Here is a 21,832-nt window from a genome sequence, read left to right on the forward strand (position 1 = left end):
TATAGAAGCTAACAACAAGATCTATTAAGACAAGTAAGATATAGTCACAAGCATAAGCAAATACAAAGTAAAGGTTAGAGATAACCACAAGTGGAACCGATGGAGACGAAGATGTGTTACCGAAGTTCCTTCCCTTTGACAGGAAGTACGTCTCCGTTGGAGCGGTGTGGAGGCACAATGCTCCCCAAAAAGCCACTAAGGCCACCGTATTCTCCTCACGCCCTCGCACGATGCAAGGTACCGTGATTCCACTATAGGTGCCCTTGAAGGCGGCGACCGAACCTTTACAAACAAGGTTGGGGCAACTCCACACAAAGCTTGGAGGCTCCCAACTAAACCACGAAGCTTCACCACAATGGAATATGGCTTCGAGGTGACCTCAACCGTCTAGGATGCTCAAACACCCAAGAGTAACAAGATCCGCAAGGGATTAGTGGGGGAATCAACTTTTCTCTTGGTGGAAGTGTGGATCTAGGCCTTCTCAACAAATCCCTAAAGAATCAACAAGTTTGATTGGCTAGGGAGAGAGATCGGGCACTTTAGAGCTTGTGGAGCAACACTGGAGCTTAGAGAGGTAAGAGATAGGGTTCCTCAGCTAGAAGAACCCTTTATATAGTGGGGGGGAAAATCAGACCGTTTTCCCACTCTCTGCCCGAGTACCAGCGGTACTACCGCTGTGCCGGAGCGGTACTACCGCTGCCTAGCGGTACTACCGCTGGGCCTCCAGCGGTACTACCGCTGACACCAGCGGTACTACCGCCGGCCCCTTGGTAGTGCACAAGCACTACTACCGCCGGGAAAGTCTTCGCAAAAGGGTCCGTCCACAAACTACCGCTAGGTAGGTGGAACAAAACACCTGGAGTGGTACTACCGCTGACCAGGGGCGGTACTACCGCTGGCAGTCCAGCGGTACTACCGCTGGGGACCATTTTGCAGAGATAAACGAGACGAATAGGCGAGGGCCGCTCCAAAAGACAAGGGAAGGGAGAATGTGAAGTGTGCGTGTGTAAAGATAGATTCCACCCAAACCTTTCCACTACGGATCCCCTCTTAATAGTACGGCTTTCCTATGACTCAAATAAAGAGAATCGTAGAGAGCGTCGTGCTTCCGTTCCAGAAGAGAGGAGACGTGTCGTCTTGTGCCGTTGACGAGTGTTACCTGAAACTTTGACACACACGGTTAGTCCTGTACGGTACTGTCATCAATCACCAAAATTACTTAGGCATAAACTATGCCCCAACAAGCTGCACCTGACTTTTGCATTTTGTTTTTCTTCTTCTTTGCTATGCATTTGGTCACTTGTCCAATGCACTGCCTATTTACAAAATGTCATCTTTTAGGCGGCTATTAAGTGTTTAACCATGCATCGCATGCTAAAATCATAGTTTATAGAATGTGTAGAATTTTTGTGTAGTTTTGCAAAAGCCACTTCCATGCATGATAAAAGTAATAAAATGCGTTGTTTGCATTGATTTGTGTGTTACTGTGTTAAAATGTTTTAATTCGTAGCTAGTTAACCGTAGCTCCGTTGGAGATGTGCCATATATGTAAATGGACTAGAACGACGTGCAGTTTCACGTGAACCACTTTGTTTTGCCGTTTAACAAACATAAAATATGGTTGGGATAAATCTGGATGGATTTAGAATGCGTGGGGTCATTTCGGAGATGCTATATGACGTTTCCGGCCTCATTTAAAAAGCCTAGCTAGGTAGATTAATTTGTGCTTCACCCTCTTGCCATGTTTGACAAAATTTAAAATTGTCGTGTATCTAATTGGGATAGAACTAAATAATTAAACGTGGAGTTTCGTCATATCGAGCTTCACTTAATGTGTAGTGTTTGATTGTTGTGATTGTCATGCCTTGCATTAGACCGTTCATGCATCATATGTGTCTTGCATCTTGTGGTGAATATATGTGTTGATGTTTGTTTCCGGTTTGCTCCGTCTCGATAGAGTTCCGCAAGCGTGTCAGAATGTGAGGAACCGTTCGACTACGTTAGTTCGCCGACTTCACGAAGTCATTCTTCTTCCAAGCGGGATCTCAGGAAAGATGACCATTTCCCCAAATACCATTACTATCATTGCCATGCTAGTTTTACCGTTTCTACCGTTTATGTCTCGTTACCTACCACTTGAGATACACGAGCCTCTCAACAATGCCATGATAACCTTCAACTGTTCAACCTAGCAAACCACTGATTGGCTATGTTACCGCTTGCTTAACCCTGTGTTAGCGTTGCTAGTTGCAGGTGCAGATGCTTCCATGTGATAACATGGGTTCTTTATATATCACCATATTAAATGCTATTTAATTTAATGCACCTATATACTTGGTGGTAAAAGGTGGAAGGCTCGGCCTTTCTAGCCTGGTGTTGTGTTCCACCTTTGCCCCCTTAGTTTCGGCTACCGGTGTTATGTTCCATAAATGAGCGCTCCTAACATGATCGGGGTTGTTATGGGGACCCCCTTGATAATTCGTTTTAGTTTAAAGCTGGTCTGGCAGGGCCCAACTTTGGTACTACATTTGCCTAATAACTAATGAATTGCATAGGGAGTAATTAACCCGAGGATAATTTAATCAACCCCCGGGCCAGTGCTCCTCATGAGTGTTGGCCCCACCTGAGCGATGTCCGGCGCCCCTCTGGCCACCCGGAGGTTTAGCGATCCCGACGTCTAGCTCATCCGCCGTGTCCTGAGAACGAGGTACGCGACTCCTATCGGGATCGTCGACACGTCGGGCGGCCTTGCTGGATTAGTTTTACCTTTTACGAAATATCTTGTGCATCGGGATTCCGGTGATGCTTTGGGTAATCCCATAGTTGAGGTTTTCCACTAGGGAATCCGACGAGATCGCGAGCTTCGTGATTGAGGATTTCTATGCGGCTTGTGGTAATTTGTGATGGACTAATTGGAGCACCCCTGCAGGGTTAAATCTTTTCGGAAAGCCGTGCCCGGGGTTATGTGGCAACGTGGAAACTTTGTTTAACACTGGTTCTAGGTAACTTGAAGTTAACTTAATTAAAATATGCCAACTGTGTGCGTAACCGTGACTGTCTCTTTCGTGAGTTCCTTCTCCGATCGAGGACACGGTGGGGTTATGTCTGACGTAGGTAGGTGTTCAGGATCATTCATTTGATCATCAGTAGTTCACGTCTGTTATGCGTAGATCTTCCCCCTCTCATTCTTATACTCGTAAGTTAGCCACCAAATATGTGCTTAGCCGCTGCTGCAACCTCATCACTTAACCATATCTCACCCATTAAGCTTTGCTAGTCTTGATACCTTTGGAAATGAGATTGCTGAGTCCCCTGTGGCTCACAGATTACTACAACACCAGTTGCAGGTACAGGTAAAGGTTACTTGAAGCGAGCGCGTTGATTGTTCATTTGGAGTTGCATCTTCTTCTTCTTCATCGATCTAGGATGGGTTCCAGGCCGGCAGCCTGGGATAGCAAGGATGGACGTCGTTCTTCTTTTCTCGTTTGTTTTCGTCCGTAGTCGGACCCTGCCCTTACTCTTGATGACTATGTAATGTACTGATGTGACTCTGATGTAGCTTGTGGCGAGTGTAAGCCAATTCTTTATACATATCTCTTCTTTTCAGTACATGTACTTGTAACGATATCCATTCTTGCGACACGACGAGATGCGCTTCTATCCCTAACGAGGCCTTCGTGCCAAATTGAGGATAGGGTCGCATCTTGGGCGTGACAAGCAGGTGCACTCCGATTGGAGGGCTAGGCGCATCAGCGCCTCCACGACATACGAGCTAGTGGGCCTTGGATCCAGTGGTTCCAATGCGTCTGCCAGAGGCTCGGTGATCGTTCTGAATCCGGAGCTGGCGAGCGGCAGGTGGAGGTACATGCACACCCCTGAGGACGGCCCCGCGGTGTCCGATCACCTAGTTGTTGTGTCCTTGTCCCCGCGACATCGGGTTTCGAGTCCAATGTCGCCACTGCCAATGAGCACAACCACAGATGCTCGTGATACTCTAGCTATGGCGGTAAAGCCGAGACGTGCCCCGACGTGTCCATCCTGAAAGAGGGGAGGCACAATGCACAGGAGGGGGAGGGTGTGAAGGGGGCGAGTTAGTCGCACTATGCCGCATCATGCAAGGCTGCGGATGACACTGGTGTCCGGACCCTGGCAAAGCGACAAGCCTATGCAGCACCATCCCTCGCAGTGGAGCAAACCTGTGACATTCGTGCCATCGATGACCCTTCCCTCTAATGAGGAGGGGGAAAAGGAGATCGGTGCCACATTCGATGCCTGCAGCTCCGACGTTGAGTAGATGAGCTCGACCGCTCTATCGTCTCCAAGCTTTACTTTCGCGACCATGAGGCAAGGGCATGTGCAAGGTCAAGGGGCAAGGGCATGGCCAAGGTCAAGGGGCAACGTCAACGACGCCCATGTGTGGTCGCCCTTTATAACTTGCCAATGGGGCAATGGCAATCAGACCCCCCTATGTTATGTCCCAGTTTGGTATGTCTTGTATGAACCATGTGTCATGTTCTAGATTATATGGACTTAGATTTTCATATAAGGAGGAAGGATATGGATGCAAACATTTATGGGGAGGGTGGGCATATTCAAGAAGCACATTCGACGAAGTCCACCGACATATAGGGGCTCATATTAGGCGTGTCCAATTGTAGATGGTCTAACTCACTGACAAAAATGCCACATGTGCTATATAACTTAGTGACTTGACCTGTGCTAACGCACAACCAGCGCCATTGGGAGAACCTTTTGGTCCAGTCCAAACCAGCCATCGATGGCTCTCCAAGGACCACTGGCTCACGACCCAAACAATACTCCTTTATGCACCACAACACCAGTTAGCCTGTCTATCCTATAGTTTCTCTTTTTTCCCAACAATGCAAGTCGGGGGCTCATATTGGACGCCTTCGGTACCAATAAAAGAACCAATGCCCACGCGCATCCCTTAGTGGGCCGGCCCAAGCAAGACGAGTCGCTCGCTTGCGTGGAGTCTTTCCCGCTCCGCTAGTCGCAATTGACCGTTAACTTTCTGATGAACAAATATTTTTTTGATTTTTTTTCTAGTTCATTAATTTTGGGAAAAGTTACTAATTTTTAAAATTCACAAATTGGGAAAAAATCATTGGTTTTGAAAAAATTCATCAATTTTGAAAACAATTGTCAATTTTTTTAAAAAAAACATAAAATTGGAAAAATTTATAGCTTCTTCGAAAAACAGGAAAATAATTAAATAAAAAAACAACTAACAGAACTCGCCCAGAAAAATAACAAGGGAAAAAAGAGACAGTTAAGAACCTTCCCAAAACAGAGAAGGGGAGATTCCTGTGGTGCATTTGGGAAAGCCCATTTAGATCGAGGAAACACACGGGGAGGTGCGCTGCGTGTCGAAACTGACATAAGGCGCCGAATAGAAAATGCTACGAAAAGTCTATACTCTATATCTATTCTATACCTTTTTTTAATAATAAAGCGGCTATTGCTTCCATCGGAAAACCCACCACGACATTTTTATAAAAAAGCCCAGATTCCTGTGGTGCATTTGGGAAAGCCCATTTAGATCGAGGAAACACAGGGGGAGGTGCGCTGCGTATCGAAACTGACATAAGGCGCCGAATAGAAAATGCTACCAAAAGTCTATACTCTATATCTATTCTATACCTTTTTTTAATAATAAAGCGGCTATTGCTTCCGTCGGAAAACCCACCACGACATTTTTATAAAAAAGCCCCTGTAATTTTTGTTATTCAACCCGCGCTCCATCATTTATCTGCAACGCAAAAGAAAAAAATGATCCGCTGTAAAAATTATACCCGTACGCATCGCCTCCTCCCGTTGACCCTGGGCCACCCTGGCCTGTGCCCAGGCCGCCGCCAGACCACTCGCCGCCGCGGCCGACCTCAACCGCCACCGCTACCGATCTCAATCCACCCGCCTCCGCGGCCGTACCTCTCCCCGCTCACTGCCCCCGTTGCGGCGCTCGAGCGCATCGCGTCGACCCTGGTCCACCCTGGCCTGTGCCCAGGCCGCTGCCACACCACTCACCGTCGCAGCCGACCTCAACCACCACTGCTGTCGATCTCAACCCATCCGCCTCCGCGGCCATACCTCTGCCCGCTTGCTGCCCCCGTTTCGGCGCTCGAGCACAGCTTTTGGATCAAATCAACGCGACAGCTACAGTGACTGGGGATGATGTGTCTGCTCGATGCAGAACGGCGGCGGCGCGCGGATAAGGCGCGGTGGAGCGAAGTACTTGCAGGTGGAGGTGGGCCTCCATGGCTCACACGGGGAACTCCGAGGTTATGGCGCGGCAACGTCGATTCCTTATGGCCAGATAGAGGCGTCTAACCCTTGCTCCCCTCATCGTATCCCCTCCTCCGGCAGGAACTCATCATATGGTGAGATCCCCTTCCCATGCATCCAACCGTGTGCGAAGCACCGGCAAATTTTTTTTTTTGTGGAGATTTGTTTGCTGATGAATGAATGTATTAAATGTAAGATTGCATTGTTGTAGAGACAGAGAATGGAACACCCCATTCAGTTTGTCATCTGATCCCACATTCTTTATCCCATGAATGAAATAAAATAACAATCCATTGATTAATTCACGTAGCCTCTTTGTTTTGCTTTACTTGTTCCGCTCAATTTTTCATCATGGTGGAATTAACAATGGACGGGTTGATTTCTTAACAAAATAGGATAGGACTGACTACATTAGTTAGTTAGCTTATTATTTTAATAAATCAAAATTATTATTAAAAGATTAAAAACGTGTGGTATTTTTTACTCCCGTTGCAACACACGGGCCCTTTTGCTAGTATAACATACACAAAGCAAGGAGACCTTTGCTTTTCAAAAACAAGAAAGAAAAAATAAACCTAGGAGACCTCCTATACCGTGTGGGAGCTCATATTGGATGCTTTGTGCATCAAAAATACCGCCGACCCGCGTATTAACCCTATAGCTGGACACCCAGGTCATTCCAACTGGACACTATAGCTACTAACATTGTATCAACTGTATATTAGTTTTTTCTTCAAAATATGAGTTTTTAAGCAAACTTTTTTGAAAACGCGAACAATTTTGAAGATTTGAACATTTTTCTGAAATTGGGGTCGTTCTTTTGAAATTCTTCATTTTCTAAAATTGGTAATATTTTTGAAAAAGCGATTATACTTTCAAAATTCTGAACATATTTTATTTTTTAAAAATATTTTTAGAACACAAAGTATTTTCAAAAGTTTACACATTAAAAAAATGAATATATTTTTCATTATTCTGAACAATCCGGACCAGAGCCCTGGTTTGTTCAAATTTTTTTGAAATGTGTCCGGACGTCTGATGTCTAGAGTTGTATCGATGGCTTTTATGTCACTGTCCATGGACGCGTCCATAAACGGATTATGTGTCCGTATCAGGGTCCATGTTGGAGATATCGCATCTAAATGCAACTCCAAAATGGCTTTGGAGGCCATCTCTTTAACCATGGGGAAGCCCCTCTCCGACTACATTGTCTTGGTTGCTACTAGTAGTGAATAAAGTTTAGCCCTCTCCGAATGAAAATCCTACTTGACGTGCGTTAAATAGTCGGCCGATCGCCCATGGGGGCGATCAACTGCGCCGGCCCATCTCCCTCTGCATGCTTATTTAAAAATCAAATATGATCAACTCGGAAGATGATCTTCTACACCCGAGCTCAAATGAGCACGGATGAACAGTAAATTCAAAAAAATATTCTAAAAAAATTTAAAAAAATCTGATTTTTTACAACAAACTTCTGACAAAATTAGTGCTCCAAAATGCTTTTGAAAGTAGCATTTTCATAGTATTGATTTTGTTTTTTTTGCTACGACTTCAACAAATGTTATTTCATTATTAAATTTTACGAGCACTTAGAACATTTGTCAACGCCTGCCCAAAAAATTTCCGATTTTTTGAACATTTTTAAATTATTTTTATGAAATTACTGTTCACCCAAGCTCATTTGAGCTTCTGTGCAAAGACATCACGTCCTGGTCAATTAGGTTCTCTTCTGTTCTTTTTTTCTTTTATTTTTTATGTTTTCTTTCTTTCTTTTCTATTCCTTTTCTTTTCAAGCTTAGTAAAAAGTTCAAATAATGTTCTGTTTCTTCTGTATTCTTTTTTCCCTTTTTCATTCATTTTTTGTTTTAAATTTTCATTTTCTATTTTTCATTTGTTTTCAAAAAAATGTTTGTGTAATTTAAAAATGCTCACGATTTAATAAAAATACACATATATTAAAGTTTATGCATGAGTTGAAATAAATATTCGTATTTCAAAAAATTATTAAGGTTCAAATTTGTACAAGAGTTTCCAAGAATGTTCAAATTTTCAAAAAATGTTCACGTTCCCGAAAATTAGTCTCATTCTTTTTTTTATGTTTCAGTCTCTTTTTGATCTTCTTCTTTCCGTATTTTATTTTCTTATCTCTCTTCTTCCCATTTTTTTTCTTTTTTCATTTTATTTTTTTCCTTTTCCTATTGTTCATTTAAAAAAAATATTCGCAAATGTTTAAAAAGTCTCATGCTACAAAAAATCATTCATGTTTTCTAATTTATTCGGCAGTTCCAAAAAATGTTTACGTTTGCAAAATGTGTTCATTTTGTAAAAAATTGTTCGTAATTTCCAACAAATATTCGCATTTTTTTAAAAATGATGGTGTTTCTTTAAAACGATCAATAATTTAAAAAAGATCAAATTTTCAAATATTGTTCTTAAATACAGAAAATGTTCAGGTTAAAAAAAATGTTCTTGGTTTTCGTAATTGTTTGAAATTGTTTTGTTCTTAATTTCACAATTGTTCAAAAAATATTTGGAATTAAAAAAATATGTTCCCGTTTATAATACCGTTCACAAAATTATGAAAAGATCGTGTTTATTATTTTTCTGGAGTTTCAAAAAATGTACTAAAATAAAAATTGTTTACAAAATTAAAAAGATGCCCAAAAAATTTCCGCTCAAAATTGTCACAACTTTTCAAAAAACAAATCATGTTTTAAAAAGTGTTCATAATATTTTGAAATGTTTAATTTTTCATTTTTTTCATGATTTTCAAATAATTTTCATGTTTGAGAAAAAATAGTTAACAGTATTCAAAAGTAATTGCGTTTCCCAAAACTTTCAGGTTGAGGGAGTTTAAATAAATGTTTAAGTTTTGTTTGGAATTCCACAACATTAGTTGAATTTTCGACAAATGTTCATGCTTCTTTGTGCAGCAAATTTGAAAGTGAGAACACTTTTGAAAATGATTCGGGAACGTGATTTTTCTTGATTTTTTAAACATTTTTAGACATTATTAAAGTGGAAATATTTTTTCAAACTGTCAAACATTTTCAAATCTTGAACATTCCTAGAAGTGGTGAACAAAATTTGAACAAGTTTTAGAATTTATGAACTACTTTTCAATTTGTGAACAAATTTTAAAAAACAGAAATATTTTCGTAAAACAGGAACATTTTTTGCAAATAAATACCATTTTGTTGGAAATGGGAACATTTTTTGAAATTCCGGAATAAAAGTTGGAAACGCGGACATATTTTGGAACCTCCAATCAAAATTGAAAAACAGGATTTTTTTGGAACAAGTGTACTTTAGGAATGAATATTTTTTTTAAATGTGGATATTTTTCAAAAACAAATTTGTGAGTTTTTTGAATTATCAAACATTTTCTGAAATGAAGTGAACCAATTTTGAAATTCTGTTTTTGTGGAATTGCTGAACAAAATTTTAAAAATGCTGTAATTTCTTTAGAAATTAACAAACTTTTTGAAATGCGAACATTTTTTAAAGGAAAATAAACTTGAGAAAGAAAAATTAAAACGAAAACAAAAGAAAAATAGAAATTATAGATTTGTTTTTGAAAAAAAAAGATGGGTCGGTCCTGTCGGGCGCCCCCCCCCCTTTGCGGTGTGCGCTTGTTGGACGCGGTGCGCGTCACATAGGAGGTCCCCTCCTTGAAGGCGTTTGTTTGCTAAAAAAAGGATAATGTTCTGATTCATCCGGTTGATTTCTCCCTTTCGTAAACCGCCTTCTCTTTGTGCCACGTGTCCCAATAACAGTAAGGCCTACGCACCGCACCCTTTCGTGCCTTATCTCCTAGGCAATCTCCCTTCTTCACCCGTTTCTCCTTTTTTTCCCCTTCTTCCCCGTTCTTCACGTCTAGAGGGAGAGAGTCGCTGCTCCCATGGCGAGCGCACCACCACGATTTGCTAGGAGCTGTGAGGGACTGGTGCCGATGGTCGCATGATGCCCACCCTGCCCAGTTGCTCTTGGGCCTGCTTCTTCTCTTTTCTTCTAGAAGCAAGCACAACAGCGCTGCGATCCAGGATCTCGCCGCCGACCAGGGAAAGTGCAACGTGAGTCTCTCATGGCGGCGGATCTGCAATGTAGCAAGCTGCACGCGATCCATGGAGTCGGAGCCCATCAGTGCTGTGTTGGAGCTCCCTGGGGCTGCAAATGGAGCTCGGCCGGAGTTGCCATGGAGCTCCGTCGGAGCCGTCGACGTTGTGTTGGAGCTCCTCCGGATTCAATGAAACTCGGTCGGAGTTGCGATGGAGCTTCATCGGACCTGTCGGCGTTGGATTGGAGCTTCGCCGGGACTGCAATGGAGGTTGGCTGGAGCATCGGTGTTGCGTTGGAGCTCCACCGAAGCTGCAATGGAGCTTCCCGGACGCCCTCGATGCTCCATTGGAACTCCGCCCAGGCTTCAATGAAGCTATGTTGGAGTTGGCGTGCTCGCTACTGTCGTGGAGCTGATGTGATCTAACGGCTACCAACACGTTGATTCAAAGGCTGAATAGACGGATGATTTCTTAAAAAAAATCATCCCGAGCCAAAAAAAGACGAAAATTACTGTATTATTCCAAAAAAGACGGAAATTACTGTATTATTTTTGTGGGAGAAAACTAGCCAACATTTCCTGCACGACTGGCTCTTTGCATCCGTGGGCGGTAGCGGGCACCCGGAGCAAGGCCAAATTGTATATCCAGTCCGTGCGACCTTTCCGCCCGGATTCAACGGAAACGCAGCGCAGGCGCAGCACAGCCAGGGAAGGCCGCCGCAACCTTCGCTTCGCTTTCCGCAAACTTGACCGCGAAGCCGCCGTGAAGTCGCCGCCGCCTCCTCCTCCAGCCCACTCTCGAGTCCAGAGGCCGCAACAACTCTCAGCCTCGCGGCCTCCGCCCATTTCGGCTCCATCGGCCGCGCCGCGACGCCTCCGCCACTGCGTAGCCAGCCTAGACCTCATCCTAGGCCTCATCGGAGCTTCAGGTAGATGCGAGAGAGATCGCCTCCCGCGGCCGTGTGATGGGCAACACGTGCGGCGTCACCTTTAGATCCAAGTACTTCTCCAGCTTCCGCGGCGCGTCGCAGCGCCACGACTCGGGCTACGCGCCCGTCGCCGCCGATGCCGACGCCGATTCCCAGCCAGGCAAGCGGCCCTCGCGCCCGGCGGCCGTGGCCGACGCGGCCGCCCCGCCCCCCGCCGCCGGCATGCGCCGGGGCTCGCTCGCGCCAGCGGAGCTGACGGCCAACGTGCTCGGCCACCCCACCCCGAGCCTCCACGACCACTACCTGCTCGGCCGCAAGCTCGGGCAGGGGCAGTTCGGCACCACCTACCTCTGCACCGACCGAGCCACGGGGGCGGACTACGCCTGCAAGTCCATCGGCAAGCGCAAGCTCATCACCAAGGAGGACGTCGAGGATGTGCGCCGCGAGATCCAGATCATGCACCACCTCGCCGGACACCGGAACGTCGTCGCCATCAAGGGCGCCTACGAGGACCCGGTCTACGTCCACATCGTCATGGAGCTCTGTGGCGGCGGCGAGCTCTTCGACCGCATCATACAGCGGGGGCATTACAGCGAGCGCAAGGCGGCCGAGCTCACGCGCATCGTCGTAGGAGTTGTCGAGGCGTGCCACTCGCTCGGGGTCATCCACAGGGATCTCAAACCTGAAAACTTCTTGCTGGCCAACAAGGATGACGACATGTCGCTTAAGGCCATCGATTTCGGCCTATCCGTGTTTTTTAAGCCTGGTGAGTAACTTCAGGCAACGGAACTTATCTTTCCTTCCGCTGCCGTGGAATCTAAATGTTTCTTTGGTGGAATTGAGATCACAGCCACCCACAAGATATACTACTATGGAGGCAAAAATTAGAATTCAGTGTTACTTTGTTAAAAAATCAGGGTTATCTTTTAACCTCATCGTTAACAGCTTCTAAAGTGGTTTTCAGATGCAACAAATAGGAGCTGCTTTAAACTCCCCTTGTTCCTAGTTCCTACCCTACTCTCTCTTGTCCTATATGTTCACTTTGTTAGGAGTAATGTGTATCTTATGGACCACTTATTATATTCATTTTATTCAGAATTATCTTATGAACAATTCCTTTTGCTGTTTTTTTTCAGGTCAAGTTTTCACTGATGTTGTCGGAAGCCCTTACTATGTAGCTCCAGAAGTGTTGCGCAAACGTTATGGACCAGAAGCTGATGTATGGACAGCTGGTGTAATTCTTTACATACTACTAAGCGGCGTTCCACCATTTTGGGCAGGTAGAGCATTATGTTTTATTGTTAACTTTGATTAATTCTTGAAATCCTCACTAACTTTTTACTGCTGTTCTAGGCTGATTTTCTGAACCTACTTATTGCAGAGACTCAGCAAGGAATATTTGATGCAGTACTGAAAGGCGTAATTGATTTTGATAGTGATCCCTGGCCTGTGATTTCTGATAGTGCAAAAGATCTCATAATGAGAATGTTGAATCCTCGCCCCGCAGAGCGTCTAACAGCGCATCAAGTTCTATGTTAGTTACTTTCACCAGAACTCCAGATCTTGTTTCTTAATTCAGGTCCCTGGTTGAATATGTTCTGATACCTGTCCTGAGCGGTGTGCCCATCTCGTAATGCCTCAAGCCATATATCTGCACAAGCACAACATTGTTATGGTTGATAAGAAATAAGATTATTTCAGAGGATCCATTTCTCTCTCTCTGACTCATGGAAACCTCAATTTATAAATTCGTGCAGTTGGGAATTTCTAACTTTAATCTGTATGGGATTGTTCTCAGATATGCACCTATTATTATCTATTAGTTCACATCATGCTTGTTTAAAAGGGAAAAACAAACCATCCTGTATGTACACAACAATGTAAGATATATCTACAATACGTGTACAATTGGGTAATAAATATATAAAATAATATTTTTCTTACTTTTTAGGTCACCCTTGGATTTCTGATCATGGAGTTGCTCCTGATCGGCCACTTGATCCAGCTGTCCTTTCTCGCATCAAGCAGTTCTCAGCAATGAATAAGTTAAAGAAGATGGCTTTGCGAGTGAGTACCTTTAGCTGATCCTATAGTAATTAACCATATGCAGCAGTGAAGTTATGTCCATTTGCTTTATAGTCGTTATAATGTTCATTGTTTTTCTTGTTTTGTGTTAACTTTATCATCACAAATATTCTTTGTTAGTGTTTTTACTGAATTATGTGGCAAAAACTTCTTATTACTCGTATTGACATGATGTATGTTTTAAAGAAATCAATTGGATTCTCTTGTCACAACTAATGTACTGCCGTTACCCCCGAATTGCCAGTCTGCTATTTACTCAAGATAACTACTTCGTCTAGTATACAATTAGTAATCTGGTCGTGCGACTCTTTTTTGCATTCCATTTTGTTTTGTCTTATGTGGCACAATTGCTTGGTTTTATATTAACAAAGGATTTCCATTTATTCAACCAGGTAATTGCTGAGAGCCTTTCAGAGGAGGAGATTGCAGGATTAAAAGAAATGTTTGAGGCAATGGACACAGACAATAGTGGTGCAATTACATATGATGAGCTGAAAGAAGGCATGCGAAAGTATGGTTCAACACTAAAAGATACTGAGATTCGTGATCTTATGGAAGCCGTAAGTTGGCTGAACATCAGTTACAGTGCTCGTTTGGACTTGCTAGCTTAAGTTCTTCTATGAGGCATCTTATAACTTCTCAATATGAAAGCGCCTTAAGCTTTGGACAGCTGAGTAGGAAACAGGCAATGCCATTAATATTATTCTACTAACCTAGTTTTATAATGGTTTGCAGCTTCTGTGAGACTGTTCTCAGCTTAATGAATTTGATATAAATATCTTTATTGAAACTAGTTTGTTTAACTGGTCTATTCCAGGATTTCAAAATTTAACACACTTTTCTTACTTTACTAATGCGTAAAATCTTACACTTATTTAGTTAGAAAAATCAATCATTTTATTTCCATGGAAGATGTGCTGATGTGTCTATGGTGCGACTTCAGTTCGTTTTTGTCTTAGTCGTAGCTCGACTCCAAAGCTTTTAAAAAAACTCGTTTAGCTCTTCAGATTTTACGTATTAGTCCCTAGAAATTTAAGGTACTGAAACCACAGGTCCTAGCTCCTGGCACCACAAGTTTCTTGCCTGCTCCATATATCAAGTTACTGGTCCTCTTTCATACTGACTATATGTTTTATAATGTAGGATTTTAGAATCACTCCTAAAAGGGGTAACTTATGGCCTTACATGTTATTTTGGTTTCATTTGAATAACTTCAGGCGGATGTGGACAACAGTGGAACCATTGATTATATAGAATTCATTGCTGCTACATTGCATCTCAATAAACTAGAGCGAGAGGAACATCTTGTGGCAGCCTTTTCTTATTTTGACAAGGATGGTAGTGGTTACATTACAGTGGATGAGCTCCAGCAAGCTTGCAAAGAGCATAATATGCCAGATGCTTTTCTTGATGACGTCATAATTGAAGCTGACCAGGATAATGTAAGTTAAATGAAGCTTATAGTGCCGTACACATATACTCCCTCTGTCCCAAAATAAGTGTCTCAAGCTTAGTACAACTTTGTACTAGAGCTAGTATAAAGTCGAGACACTTATTTTGGGACGGAGGGAGTAATACCGTTAATGTTAAAATTAGCCTGCATATGTTCCTATTAGTTTGTTATAACCCACACATGTAGGGTAGTTATATACTACTAGATTATAACCAGAGGGACTATCTATGACCTTTAAATTATGCCACATGCTATAGCTGTTGTAGTTCCTAAAACCAGACTGTAATGCCTGGGTGCATAAACCATCATAAGCTCTCTATTGAAGATTTCTAGAGATGCATCTTGGGGACATAGATGCTCACCAAATGATAAATACTCCCTCTGTCAACTATTATAAGAGCGTTTAGATCACCAGTGATCTAAACGCTCTTATAATAGTTGACAGAGGGAGCACATGTTTTTGTCATGCAATGATAGACAAGTATATCTGATTAATTTGTCACTGCAGAACCTTTGAACTTCGAAGCACATATATATTTTGCCTTGCTGCTTGTTTGCGACAATGCTTTGATTTAATTGCCCTTGTCTCTCTCTTGTTCACTAGGATGGTCGCATTGATTATGGAGAGTTTGTTGCGATGATGACAAAGGGCAATATGGGGGTTGGGAGGAGAACAATGAGGAACAGCCTGAATATAAGCATGACTGAATGAGATGCTGCTAACGGGACACTGCCTGCAAATTTTTGTACGCTGTCAGTTGTACGTGTGGGCATTCTAATTGGTGGTCCTATAAATCTAACTGGTGCTATTTCGTCCATGAAATGTAGGGGGAAATCTCCCATGTCTTGCGTGAGCTGGTCATGAAAATGTTCATACAAGCCGTTGTGTTTGGATTGATTTCTGCAATGCTTCGCTCAGAGCTTTGTTTGGTTCACCATGTTCAGGTATCTAACTGTTGATATTTGAAACTCCGAACCCAAGCCCTGATATAGTTTAGCCACGCGTAAACGTGATCTGCAATGCCTGCATGCTTTCTGAGACGGATTATCATTTCTGTAATGCTATGATCCTGTGATCAGGTTGCTCAATGGATGGGACTGAGTACGCGCGCAAGAGGTTGCACCTGGACCATGGACAGTTGTAGGAGGGCGGCCGGCCATGGAGTGCTCCTATTTTGCTCTCCACGTACTGAATAGCTTGAAAACGCGCACCCCTTGCAGTTCTTGGGCCGGCACAGGAGACAAAGTAGTCGCTACTTTCTTTTAACTTTTTATTATTATTACGTTCTAAAAAAAGTGCCTACATTTTTATTGCAAGAGAGTTGCTACTATTCGCTTCCCAAGAAACCCATTCCCATTTTGGTGTAAAAAAATACTAGTGTTGCTATCCGCCTCAGAAAAAATATTTTTTGACAGATTTAGAATATTAGTGTACAAGAAAAAAGTTATGTCATTTTTTATAAATTTTCGTGAATATAAAAAAATGTCCATGGATTTTTGAAAAAAATACAATTAAAAAAAATCCCGAATTTTGAAAAAAGATCTTCTCCCATCTAATACATGACTCTTTGATTTTTTTTTGAAGTTAACGATTTTTACAAAATTATGTTAATGACTTTTGTAATGTTTAGACAGAAGTGTCCTAGATTTAAAGAAACACTAATTTAGAAAATGTTCATCAATGACAAGCTAAGTCGGTATATGGAGAGCCATGGGTTGAGAGATGATATCTTATGTGGGAGGGCCTTTGTCGATTGCGAGCTGCAAATGATATCCCATGGTTGGTGGAAGGGGGCTTCAACTGGTAGTGTTAGGATTTAATTAATTATGTTAATTAAAAGGATAATCCTCCTTCTGTAATATCTCGTGCGATTGCTTCGGCAACGGTCACGATGCTCCCTCGCATCCCTACGAACGGACGCACCATTTCATTCGCGTTCGTTGCCTTGTATATATATACTGTGATCTTGAATGGAACAAACAACTGATTCAACCATTTTGCTCCCGCTTGCTCTCTCGTTCGATCTTACTCCCTCCGTTCCTAAATATAAGACCTTTTAGAGATTGCACTATAAACTACATACAGATGTACATAGACATATTCTAGAGTGTAGATGCACTCATTTTGCTCCGTATGTAGCCTTCTAATGAAATCTCTAAAATGTCTTATATTTTGAAAAGAAGGGAGTACATTCTAACACCTTATCAACACGCTCCCTTCCGAGCGATTTCGAGGATAAGAAGAAGCGAAGAACATGAAAAGCAGGAGACTCCATGGTGGACGGTTGACACTGTCGTTTTGTTGCTCGTCACTGTAGCGACGCAGGGGTCTTCGTCGCTACAGCAACCATGTCGCTGGAAGAGGCGCGCATGGCAACCCCCACGGATATGGAAAACACATTTTCTATGTATTATCTCGATTGTACTACACGTACTACAAACTCGTAGCGCATGTTGCACCCAAGCTAGTTTTCCAAAATGTCTTGTGCATGACAAACTTGGCATACTTGCCTTGATCATCGAGACATTGTGTTCAAACGAGAACTACCGGCAATTCTAATAGTTTATGATTATTATGATGCTAAATTCTAACAACTTTTGGATTTTGTATGCACTACATGTGGCACAGGGAAGCTAATTTTAAGGCCCGCGCACCTTGAAGTCTACGCTGAACCACTCAGACTCCTTGAAAGCATCAAGTTGAGGTAAGTGGCTCTTTCCATCCACTGACTATACTATTCAGGTATTCCATGATTCTAAAAGACATATCTACATGATGGTCTTGAGTGTATGATTTATTCACACCAAAACCATTGACTCATTATACTGACATCGATTTCAAGCAAATCGAATGGATAACATTGCAGAATTCTCCTTGAGTGCCTTCTCTATGGTCCTTGGATTGAAGCTTAGCAATTTGTCCTAATGTCTAGACTCAAAATGGTTTGGTAGAATCCTTTATCCAAAGAATTAAGCTCATTGCATTGTCTTTACTTTGAAGTTGCAACTTACCAACTTTATGTTGGAGTCATGCAATTTGACACGCTCATGACAGAACTGCATAATATTATTCCCCTCTATCTTTGATACATGGAAATCTATCAGGTATTTCCCATTTTCCGGTAATTTGGTTGCATATCGATATCACTACTCGGCATACAACATTGCCCCCTCAACATATAGTTGGGATCTATGTGAGGAATAACCGTATTTCCGTCAATACCTCGAGCCCCTCGCATCGGGAGTTATTCAAATCCATATGCTGATTCATGATGAATAGTTCTAGGCATTAGGGGGAGATTTCAAGTACCGTAAAGAATGCCAGGAAATTAGTGGAATGATCAACACATTTCTGTCTCAAATCCATGTACTCAAAGATCTGAACCATGCGTTCAGAAGATTTGCAGCACATTGCAAATAACCTGCCAGATTCATTTACTAACTATAAAGGTGTCACCCAATCCTACAATCCTGCAAAAGTACGCCTGAAAGAGCGGAGGTACCAACGAAAACCACTCCACTTCCCGTTCGATGCAATAGGAGGAGATGCATGGCAAAAGTACATGAGGATTCAATTTCTCGCAAGCAAGGAAATCAACGCCTATGAATCAGTAAATGCAAGTCAACTTCACGTTGATAGACACCCAATGGGTAGCATACCTAGTGGATGGGAAACCTCCACAAACCCAGGTCATAGTGCACACAATGATCGAGAAATCGGAATACCCGACTTAATCGCATTGGGAAATCGCGAGTAGTCACCATGGGTAACGTATTTCCATCAACTAATATTGATATATAGATTCTGGAGAAACATATAACCAAAAGTCTACAATTGTCAACATACATTTCTCAACTAGATTACAAAAACCTTTCAAATGATTCAGATCCAAAGACCATGTCCATGGCAAAGTGTGAACAACACTCGGACTAAACTCAAGCAAAGGGTATAATCTAGGTAGAAATGATCTTGCTCAATAATGGGAAGGTATTCATAAGCAATACTTACACCAGTTTTCTTCTAGAAAACAGAATTGAGAACAACGAGGTGGTGAAACAAAGAGCAAGTATTGTAGCACAAGGGTTCACGCAGATACTCAACTATTCTCGAGAGGTGGAATCTCTTTTCGATAACTTATATCATTGGCACTTCAAAATCATCTACCCCTGCAGTTGATAGATGTAGTGATTACATATCCATGTAGATCACTAGATTCTGATATAGATGGTTCCCCGTGGAATCTCAATTCTGAATCGAAGTACAAAATACAACATACATTGTGTAAAAATCAATAAGTCACCATACGACTTATTGTTGTCGGTACATATGGTACAACCGATGTAGTGAGTTCCTTATACACAAGGATTACTCCTACGATGATGATTATCCATGATCGTGTGTTTGCAATGACGATACATGTAATCATCTAAATGACGGAGTTTAAAGTGAAGAATTTGGATAAACCAAAATACCGCTCGTTACTACAACTTGAGCACCTTCATTCATACATTATGGTATAATATGCTGTCTATATCCAAAATATATTGGAGAAATTCATTGTGGACAAATCTTATCCATTCGTAACTCTCATGGTAGTTCATTCTCTAGACGTAGAGAAAGATCTATTTAGACCAAGAGATGATGGAAATGATATTGGGACTCAACGTTCCATAATGCCATTGGATCCACCAAGCAAAATTGGTTAGGACTCAGCAATATCTATCTATATCTCCAAAGGCATCAAACATCTTGTCCTGGTTTTTTAAGTTTGAGAGAATTCTGAACAACAATACCATTGGATACATTGATCAGATCCCCGCTATGTCAGATCATAGACAATCTTAGTGTTCCTACTAGATGTGGTAGCCATCTCATGAGAGTCTTTGAAACACACCTCATGGCTACATCCACCACCCATTATTCAAAGATAATGTTGCTTGTGTTTTTTGGATGCAAACATGTTACGTAATAAGTAATATCGCTATATTGCATTTCTTACAAATCAAATCATGCGACTGATTTGCTCATAAAGTCTCTACCAACTTTTACATTCCAGAAATATGTTCACGGAATTGGTATGTGACGACTTCGTAATTGATACGTATCCATCGTATCTACTTTTCCAAACTCTTTTGCCCTTGTTTTGGACTCTAATTTGCATGATTTGAATGGAACTAACACGGACTGACGCTGTTTTCAGCAGAATTGCCATGGTGTTTTTTTGTGCAGAAATAGAAGTTCTCGGAATGACCTGGAAACTTATGAGGATTTTTTGTGGAATATAAAAAAAATACTGGCACAAGAATTACCCAAAGACACGGAGCCATGGGCCCACGAGCCGAGGAGGAGCGCCCCCGAGGCCGCGCCTGGCAGGCTCGTGGGGCCCACGTGGCTCCGCAGTCTCCAACTCCAACTCTATATAGTCTCTTTCGTCCTAGAAAAAATCAGGAGGGAGAGCTTTCGGGAAGAGACGTCGCCGCCATGAGGCGGAACTTGAGCAAAACCAATCTAGAGCTCCGGCAGGGCCGTCCTGCTGGGGAAACTTCCCTCCCGGAGGGGGAAATCGCCGCCAGTGTCATCACCAACACTCCTCTCATCGGAGGGGACTCATCTCCATCAACATCTTCATCGGCACCATATCATTTCCAAACTCTAGTTCATCTCTTGTACCCAATCTCCGTCTCGCGACTCCGATTGGTACTTGTAAGGTTGCTAGTAGTGTTAATTACTCCTTGTAGTTGATGCCAGTTGGATTACTCGGTGGAAGATCATATGTTCAGATCCTTAATGCTATTCAATACATCTCTGATCATGAACATAATTATGCTTTGTGAGTAGTTACGTTTGTTCCTGAGGACATGGGATAAGTCTTGCTATAAGTAGTCATGTGAATTTGGTATTCGTTCGACATTCTGATGCATTGTATGCTGTTTTTCCTCTAGTGGTGTTATGTGAACGTCGACTACATAACACTTCACCATTATTTGGGCCTAGAGGAAGGCATTGGGAAGTAATAAGTAGATGATGGGTTGCTAGAGTGACAAAAGCTTAAACCCTAGTTTATGCGTTCCTTCACAAGGGGCTCATTGGGATCCATTAGTTTAATGGTATGGTTAGACTTAGTCTTAATTCTTCTTTCGTAGTTGCGTCTGCTTGCGAGAGGGGTTAATCATAAGTGGGACGTTTGTCCAAGTAAGGACATCACCCAAGCACCGGTCCACCCACATATCAAACTATCAAAGTAGCAAACGTGAATCATATGAACATGATGAAAACTAGCTTGACAGAAATTCCCATGTGTCCTCAAGAGCGCTTTACCTTATATAAGAGTTCCTCCAGGCTTGTCCCTTTCTACAAAAGGGATTGGGACATCTTGATCCACCTTTGTTACTATTTTTACTTGCTACCCGTTACGAATTATCTTATCACACAACTATGTGTTACCGATAATTTCAGTGCTTGTAGAGAATACCTTGCTGAAAACCACTTGTCATTTCCTTCTGCTCCTCGCTGGGTTCGACACTCTTACTTATCTAAAGGACTACGGTAGATCCCCTACACTTGTGGGTCATCAAGACTCTTTTCTGGTGCCGTTGCCGGGGAGTGAAGCGCCTTTGGTAAGTGGAATTTGGTAAGGAAACATTTATATAGTGTGCTGAAATTTATTGTCACTGGTCACTATGGAAACTAATCCTTTGAGGAGCTTGTTCGTGGTATCTTCACCTCGACCGGAAGCACAAGGAGTTTCTCCTCAACCTACTACACCTACTGAAAATATTTATTATGAAATTCCTTCGGGTATGCTAGAAAAACTGTTGGCTAATTCTTTTACAGGAGATGGAACATCACATCCCGACTTGCATCTAATCTATGTAGATGAAGTTTGTGGTTTATTTAAGCTTGCAGGTTTGCCCGAGGATGAGGTCAAGAAGAAGTTCTTTCCCTTATCTTTGAGGGATAAAGCATTGACATGGTATAGGCTATGTGATGATACTGGATCATGG

General features: G+C 42.4%; 1 protein-coding gene across 2 annotated transcripts; it reads left to right on the top strand.

Moving 5' to 3' along the window:
• Window positions 1-11,016: 11,016 nt before the first annotated feature.
• Window positions 11,017-15,706, top strand: LOC123402427 (calcium-dependent protein kinase 5). 2 transcript variants are annotated; one of them, XM_045096351.1, is made up of 8 exons: window positions 11,017-12,055; window positions 12,426-12,569; window positions 12,671-12,823; window positions 13,241-13,356; window positions 13,767-13,934; window positions 14,592-14,816; window positions 15,432-15,573; window positions 15,656-15,706. In XM_045096351.1, the coding sequence occupies exons 1-7, from the start codon at window positions 11,326-11,328 to the stop codon at window positions 15,537-15,539; spliced, it is 1,644 nt and encodes a 547-aa protein (XP_044952286.1). In that variant the 5' UTR covers window positions 11,017-11,325; the 3' UTR covers window positions 15,540-15,573; window positions 15,656-15,706. The 2 variants fall into 2 exon arrangements, with proteins under 2 accessions (XP_044952286.1, XP_044952285.1); XM_045096350.1 differs by having other exon boundaries at window positions 11,019-12,055; window positions 15,432-15,706.
• Window positions 15,707-21,832: the final 6,126 nt, after the last annotated feature.

The sequence above is a fragment of the Hordeum vulgare genome, chromosome 6H (assembly GCF_904849725.1).
Source record: "Hordeum vulgare subsp. vulgare chromosome 6H, MorexV3_pseudomolecules_assembly, whole genome shotgun sequence".
Classification (NCBI taxonomy): Eukaryota; Viridiplantae; Streptophyta; class Magnoliopsida; order Poales; family Poaceae; genus Hordeum; species Hordeum vulgare.